Raw genomic sequence first — 8,779 nt, 5'->3', positions numbered from 1 at the left:
TATACTATATTATATATGCATCATGATATGATGTGCTGCAATGGGTTTGGTGTGGTGTGGTGTGTTATATGATTCGAATTGATTTGTCATAATGACGTGGCGTGATATGTACTGTAGTAATATGATATGATATGTGACTATCATAACATATAACATGACAGAACATGACATACTTTTCATTTGTTTTCGTATATGTAATGTAAACACCGTTTCTGTTAGTTATATTTTCATTCTTGGGTCAGTTTAAGAGTCGGTGTTAATGGTACTCGGTACAGTTCTTTTAGTTGAAATTTTGTATAGAACATTTATTTTAATGTATTATATTATTTATTGGTTTTATTCATGTAATCTTGTGCCATGCATGTGTCGAATTGTTAACCGTGAAGATTTTACAGTCCTTAAAAAATATATTTATGCGGTGAACAATTGTGCAGTATGAAAAGGAATATCAAAAATTGGAATTTTTATATCAAACACGTTTTAATTCAGTACACCACGACTGGTATATCAAAGACCATGATATGTGTTATTCTGTCTCTGGGATGGTGCATATAAAAGATCCCATGCTACTAATGGAAAAATGTTGCGGGTTTTCTCTGTAAGACTATAGACCCCTTCATTTATTTTGAAGAAAGATCCTCCACCTCAGTGTGAGCACCGTCAGTGTACCTTGACGGTACGCCATATTTTGGTGGGGTGTCCTCATCTCAAAGAAACTCGAAAAGATATGTTTGGACAAAGCACTATGATGGAATCCTTTCGATTCCATCCAGAACTTTTATTACAATTTCTTCGAGATACTGACTTTTATTCTAAATCTTAATATTAACTATATGTGATATTTGTATTTTTGGCACAGTTCTTTACACATATTTTATACTGATGTTGCTCATCACTATAGTTTTCCCTTTACCATAGTTTGACACCCAATAGCCGATGTATTTTTCGTGCTGGGGTGTCGTTAAACATTCATTTGTTCATTCATCCATTCTGTAAGACTGTATGTCAAACGTACCATATGTTTGACATCCAACTGCCGATGGTTAATAAATCAATGTGCTCTAGTGGTGTCGTTAAAAAAAAAAAACCAGGAAGGCTTGATCTTCCGATTAATTGAGTTCATCGACCATTGCTCCCTTAAACCATTTTTGACAAATTAATCAAGTACAAGAATCATGATCCAGTACAAAGAGCTAACCCCCCCCCCCCCCACCCCCCCCTCCATTCTGGTTCGTTGTCTTTGGTCTTTAGACCGTAATGTATCCGTCCGATTTTAACCAAATTCTTATTTTCCCACGTTTTTCGCAAACCGTTTGGTCTCTCGAGTTAATGCGCTGCGTAATAAGTAGCCTAGCGAGCATTAGCGACAATCTGCAAGCTGAACATGTTTTAAAAAAATGATAATAAATTAAATTTTGTTTTGCTTAACCGCTGGAGCAGATTGATATTTTAATCATCGGCTATCATATAGTCAGAGAGAAAACCCGCTACATTTTCCCATTTGTTTTACACATGGGGAGAATGCACATAAAAATGTCGGTTCGTGAGAAAAAAAACCCTCTCCCTTACGGATATAGTTAATAAAATGCTCCCAAATCCATACTTCCTCCTGCGTTCTCCACTGTGTGTAGCGCTCGCCTGGTGTACAGGGCTGTAGGATCGAATCGCATCAGCGGAACCATTGGTGTTTTCCCAGTAAAACCAGTTCTCCATGACTGGAATATCAAAGGTCGTGGTATGTAATTTCCTTGCTGCTAAAGGGAAATGTAGCGGGTTTCCTCCGAAGAGTACGTGTAAGAATTGGCTCATTTCATATGAGAGGCTCCTTTTTGTTGGTTACAAATAGTTGTAAGATGTATGAAGATGTAGAATCATTGTTTTAATTTTACAATTATTTAAAATAAACAGTGTTCCGGACAGAACAAAAACAGATCATTATTTGAAACTGCCCAATGACCAAATGTCTGACATCCAACAGTCGAGGAATAATTAAGCAATGTGCTCTAGTGGTGTTGTTAAACAAAATAAACTTACTTTCTCCACTACATAGCTATAAGTGGCACGTTATTCAAATGTCAATATACGCTCGATTACAAAAGAAACACCATATATTGCAACAAAAAAAAAGAAGAAGAATAACACAAAACAAACAAACACAGAAAACCAATAAACATGGTTAACTAAAAGAAAGACAAAAAAAGAAGTAAAAAATACATCCCCTAAAACTCTACTACCCAACCACATAATAAGATAACACATTCTTTAAAACCACATGGTAAATTAAATCATGTAAAAACAACACGTGCCTAAAAATACATGGTAAAATACACATAGTGAAAAAACAAACGGTGATGCAACTCCCCTCAACCCCCCAAAATTTTTTTAAAATAAAACACAACCCACCCACCCCCCCCCCCCTCCAAAAAAAAACCCTACCAAAACTCCTCCACCTGATTTTTTAAAATAATAATAAACCCCAGAGAACCAAGAAAAAAAACCCAAACAAACAATTTTTTTTTTTAATGGAGCACATATCAGTTTGAAAAAAAATAAATAATAATAAGTCACAAACAAAATATTTAGTTTATTAAAAGTTTATACAAACATGATATGTACAAATATATTTCCTTTAATGCGTACAGATAATATATTTATGTGTGTGGTCGTAGAAGTATGACCACATTCTTCTCATTGAGTTCCTTAGGTATGGCAGTGAACACGATCGGCTGGATGGGTTAAACTTTCCGTCAATGTCATTCACACCTGGAACATACCTGAAACACACAAAACCACTAATAAGCAGGACAGTTCTAGAACGCTACAGTTGAGACACTTAACACTTTTATTATATATTTCTTTTAATCACGATGTCTGTTTGGGAAGTATATCTACCTATCTTTTATCCTTACATTATATTTTATTTCCACTTATTTATGGCTCTGTTTCATTCTGCTATCAGTATGTTATATTATTTTCAGATTAATATTATGTAAGGTCTGTTTGCTATATGGAATATGTACGGTAATTAACTCGGGGCCCCATCCCTGACATTATCATAACACATTTATGGGCTAATACACTATTTTAAAAAAATAATAATAATAATAAAAAGATTCATAATTTGTTTTATTTAAACTTGACATTTTGTGTTAAATCAAGAGCATTTAAAATAAGTAAACCAGCCGTGGGACACTGGTTGGGGTAGAGGTAACTCCAGTCTGCCGAGGACGATCGATCCTGCGACCTCGAGCGCCTCGAGCGAATTGTGTTAACATTGAGGTGCATCAGACCCTCTCTCAGTATTACCACATGAAATATTAAGAGCACGTTATCGCTACCAGATATCTCTAGCGGTTCTTAAACAAACACTGTTAGTGTACGTACCAGATATCTCTAGCGGTTCTTAAACAAAGAAAGAAGTGTTTTATTTAACGACGCACTCAACACATTTTATTTACGGTTATATGGCGTCAGACATATGGTTCAGGACCAAACAGGTTTTGAGAGGAAACCCGCTGTCGCCACTACATGGGCTACTCTTCCGATAGGCAGCAAGGCATCTTTTATTTGCGCTTCCCACAGGCAGGATAGCACAAACCATGGCCTTTGTTGAACCAGTTATGGATCACTGGTCGGTGCAAGTGGTTTACACCTACCCATTGAGCCTTGCGGAGCACTCACTCAGGGTTTGGAGTCGGTATCTGGATTAAAAATCCCATGCCTCGACTGGGATCCGAACCCTGTACCTACCAGCCTGTAGACCGATGGCCTGCCACGACGCCACCGAGGCCGGTCTTTAAACAAACACTGTTAGTGTACGTACCAGATATGTCTAGGGGTTCTTCAAACAAACGCTGTTAGTGTACGTACCAGATATCTCTAGCGGGTTTTTTAAAACAAACACTGTTAGTGTACGTACTAGATATGTCTATGGGGTTTTTTTTAACAAATACTGTTAGTGTATGTACCAGATGTCTCTAGGAAATTTTAACAAACACTGTTAGTGTACGTACCAGATATGTCTAGGGGTTCTTTCAACAAACATTGTTAGTGTACGTACCAGATACGTCTAGCGTTTTTTTTTTAAACAAACACTGTTAGTGTACGTACTAGATATGTCTAGGTTTTTTTTAAACAAATACTGTTAGTGTACGTACCAGATGTCTCTAGGATTTTTTAACAAACACTGTTAGTGTACGTACCAGATATGTCTAGGGGTTCTTTAAAAAAAACCTGTTAGTGTACGTACCAGATATGTCTAGGGGTTCTTTAAGCAAACACTGTTAGTGTACGTACTAGATATGTCTAGGTTTTTTTTAAACAAACACTGTTAGTGTACGTACTAGATATGTCTAGGTTTTTTTTAAACAAATACTGTTAGTGTATGTACCAGATATCTCTAGGGTTATTTTAACAAACACTGTTAGTGTACACACCAGATATCTCTAGCAGTTCTTAAAACCAACACTGTTAGTGTACACACAAGATATCTCTAGCGGTTCTTAAAACAAACACTGTTAGTGTACGTACCAGCCTGACCAGCTGCCGCTGAACCAGCGGATCTTGTAGGCAATGATTCTCCCACCCTTCACAAGCTGGTCCACAAAGGGATACAACCCTGCCGGCCATCTACAGTCTCGAGTGGCTCTCTCGGTTACCTCCTTACATTTACCCTGCAGAGAGACAGTCAGTTACTTAGTAGATTGAAAATCAATCAGACATATCATTTAACTTTTATTCAAATTAATTCATCAATCCTTCCATTCTTCTATCAAAACTCCACCCATCCATTTATCCATCCATCCATCATCTACCCACCTACATGCATATATATATATATATATATATATATATATATATATATATATATATATATACACACACACACACACACACCCACGAGCGCGCATACATACATACATACATACATATACTTAACTCCAAAAGAAACGCGAAAATTTTAAAATATTAAAAAACCCACATTTGAATAAACTATGTACAAATCGATTAAGTTGACCAATAGCCATCTTGTCAGCGTATCCAATTCCACATAACGCATGAAAAAAACGAGTACAGTGTGACGTCACGCACGTGCTGAAATTGACGACCAAAATCGATCTGGAATGCAAAACGGGTGGATCATGAAAGATGCGAATTGCACGTGAAACACTACCAGGCCTGGGTATAAAAGAAACGCCAGACAGCAATGTTCAACTCATTTTACGAGTAGCGATACAACGATGCCACGACTTAACGCTGATTCCAGACATAGAGCTTTGGGGAATTTGGAGGCCGGAATGGATGCCAGGCAGGTTGCACGTGCTTTCGGTGTCCATGTCTCGACAATCTACCGTCTCATAGACCGATTTCTACAGAACAACAACGTCGTCGACCGTCCACGTAGCGGCCGTCCCAGAGTGACGTCACAGCGCCAGGACCGTTACATCGTCCGAACTCACATGCGTGATCGGTTCGTACCAGCCACCACAACAGCCCGGCAGACAGTGGGAACCCACAACCGCCCCGTTTCCTACACCACGGTACGACGTCGTCTGATCGCCATCCATCTGAACTGTCGTCGACCGTACATTGGACAACGTCTCACACAGCGACACCGCCTTGCACGACACAACTGGGCTGTTCTGCATCGACAGTGGCGGAACCGACAGTGGCAGAACATCGTCTTCTCCGACGAAAGCCGCTACTGCTTAGATAGGGCCGACGGTCGTATGAGGGTGTGGAGGCGTCGAGGTGAGCGCTTCACAGATGCGTGTGTTATGGAGAGGGGACCGTTGGGGAGGGCCTTCCGTCATGCTGTGGGGTGCCATATCCTGGGGACGTCGTGTACAACCTGTCATCTTCGACAACAACGGCCGAGGACGCGGCAGGGGCGTCACAGCACAGCGCTACATCGACGAAGTGCTCACGCCTGTGGTGGTGCCTTTTTTCGCGGGTCACCGTCAGATGGTTTACCAGCACGACAACGTCAGGCCACACACGGCACGGGCCACCCAGGCATTCCTGGCACAGCACAACATCATCACAATGGACTGGCCAGCTTTAAGCCCGGATCTGAACCCCATCGAGCACTTGTGGGACGAGGTTCAGCGCATGATGAACCAACGCCCTGCTCCCGTGGTGACACAGCAGCAGCTCCGCCAGGCCGTCGTGGACACCTACAACAACGTGCCCAGGGCCTTCATCAGGAACCTCTTCCTCTCCATGGGTAGGAGGTGTGCGGCGGTCATGGCCAGCAATGGCGGACACACCCGCTATTAGTTGACATGTTTGAGTGGCATGTGACGCCATTGAAGAAGCGCCATGGCCTTGACATTTCAAATGACAATGCGACCTCGATTTTTAACATGTCAATAACATGAAATCTCATCTTTACGAATTGTTTAAGTTTTTCATAGAAACGATTATTTTAAGAACTTTGGGACGTATTTCAATGAGTGCACTCAAAACCTCCAATCTACGTATTCGCGTTTCTTTTGGAGTTAAGTATACATAGAGAACATACATTGCACAACATTTATTTTTTGTGGGTAGCAAACCTAAATAACAAGGAAATCAAAATTAGTAGCACTTGTAAAAGTATTATTATATATTACTACATATTGCGAACTTTGTATCTGGTGCCACTTTTATGTAAGATGTTTTGGTTTCAAATTCCTTTTGATAGTATTGATTAATTTTATTCAAATTGATTAATAATTATGTATGTTTGTGGTTTCAAAAGATTGTATACAACGATTTATAATCATTCATATAGTTACTTTGATCACACATACAGGTTTTTCTAACATAATTATATAAGATGGAAGTTGTTCAAGCCTTTGATAGTGTCCAAAATAGTGTTTTGTAATGGTAGTAATTACCAAATAACGCGCCCAGTTTCAAATCTACAAGCATTGTGTATTGAAAGGAGCGTTGTCATTGAAAACAAAATCAATTTTGTAATCAGCAAGCCAATTTCGCTTGCATCAGTTAAAATCAGTAATATCATGGAATCAAATATCATGGAATCAAATCGCTTTAAAAATGTAACTGGTAAGTCGTTTCAAATTCCATTAATTTCCATCTTTAAAATAAACCAATTCTTTTAATGCCATGTTTCCAGATTAATGTAATGCGCATCCTAGATGTTGAAACCAGTCTGTGACATTTAATATATTGTTGTTATATTTGAAAAAATATTGAAATGTATCTTTCATACTTTTCTTCTTAAAAATCATAACTTTAGTTTTTGAAGTATTTAATTGTAACATTCATATAGTACAATATATATTTGATTCATGTCAACATATTTGGAGACCATATGTTCTGATATTAACATTAAATCATCCGCGTACAATAAGCAATTAACTGATAAATCATCAAGTGTAGCTGGGTGTGTGATAGTGTAGTTGAACATGTGATTTATATCATTTGTACAAATATTAAAAACAGAGGGCTTAACCCGTCTCCTTGATTCACTCCCCGAGGAGCAATAGTTTCCACACAAATCTTATTATTTTTAACATACAGCAATGCAGACAGACAGACAGACAAACATATATACAGACATATAGACATACAGACAGACAGATATAGATACATACACATGGATTCTGCCAGAGAGTAACAATGGTATGGCACCATACCCAATATTGTTGCAGATTTTTAACAAAATTTATTACTCATATCATTACTGTAAGATGGTCTTAACCCTAACCCTAAACCTAACCCATTTTCTTTCTGGGGGAGGTCCCCATACCCACTGTTCACTGTGGTTGCATTCAGCACACACATTGTAAATATTCAATACCATAGCGCCATACCAAAATGTCTTTCTGGCAGAAACCCTGATGCATGCATACATGCAGGCAGCACACGGACAAACAGGAATATAAGTATGTGTACTCACTTGGCTCATCACATATGACACATGGTCGCTCACAGCAGAGACCCTCGAGACTGAAAATAGGACGACTTGTATCAAAACCGGTACAAGAGCTAGCTTCAAAATACGAGACATCTTTGAGAAAATTTCGCAACAGACGTGTTCGTCTTCCGTTTGTCTTTTGGGACTGTCTTAAGTTTGTGCTGCAAATGTGTCTGATTTATAGTAATTCAGCATCCTGTTTAAAACCAGATCCAAATCCTGTTTACCTTGTTCATTAAAGATCCTTGACATTATCTTGCATACAATGAATAAATCACCATATCTCAGGTATTTGGGTCAGTAAACTGTTGTATGTTTCAGTGCCATGCTTGTACACGGGCATGTATCTAGTAGTATAACAGATGTTATTGTTGTTCCTATTGTGAAAAAACAAAACCGGAGACATAACAGATAAAGGCAATTACCGTCCAATTGCATTAGCAACTGTGATATCAAAATGTACTGTTATCACGAACACACCTCAGTACATCGGACTATCTGTTTGGTTTTAAAAGTGGGACATTCACCGATATGTATTTATTTGCTTTTAATGAAATTATTAACTTTTACATTTCACAAGGTAGTCCTGTGTATGTTTGCTTTTTGGATGCGAAAAAAAGCCTTTGACCGAGTAAATCATTGGACATTATATATGACACTTTTGAAAAAAGGCGTGCCTACTTTTGTAGTTCGCTTTCTCAAAGCATGGTATTTAACCCATTGTTTAGTGTAAAATGGGGTGCCTTTATTTCCTGTAAGTTTAATGTAACAAATGGCGTCCGTCAAGGTGGGGTAATGTCACCCTTATTATTTAATATATGAATTGATGACCTTAACCTACAGTTGTCAAAA

At 38.6% G+C, this 8,779-nt stretch overlaps 1 protein-coding gene across 1 annotated transcript; it reads right to left on the bottom strand.

Moving 5' to 3' along the window:
- Nucleotides 1-2,564: 2,564 nt before the first annotated feature.
- LOC121366720 lies at nt 2,565-8,134 on the bottom strand. Its single transcript, XM_041491057.1, has 3 exons — nt 7,910-8,134; nt 4,531-4,673; nt 2,565-2,774 (listed from the first exon to the last, which is right to left on the bottom strand). The coding sequence occupies exons 1-3, from the start codon at nt 8,018-8,020 to the stop codon at nt 2,630-2,632; spliced, it is 399 nt and encodes a 132-aa protein (XP_041346991.1). The 5' UTR covers nt 8,021-8,134; the 3' UTR covers nt 2,565-2,629.
- Between the last annotated feature and the right edge of the window lie 645 nt (nt 8,135-8,779).

The sequence above is a fragment of the Gigantopelta aegis genome, chromosome 3, assembly GCF_016097555.1.
Source record: "Gigantopelta aegis isolate Gae_Host chromosome 3, Gae_host_genome, whole genome shotgun sequence".
Classification (NCBI taxonomy): Eukaryota; Metazoa; Mollusca; class Gastropoda; order Neomphalida; family Peltospiridae; genus Gigantopelta; species Gigantopelta aegis.
The sequence above is the reverse complement of the archived record's forward strand: the minus strand, read 5'-3'. Positions and strand labels throughout refer to the sequence as shown.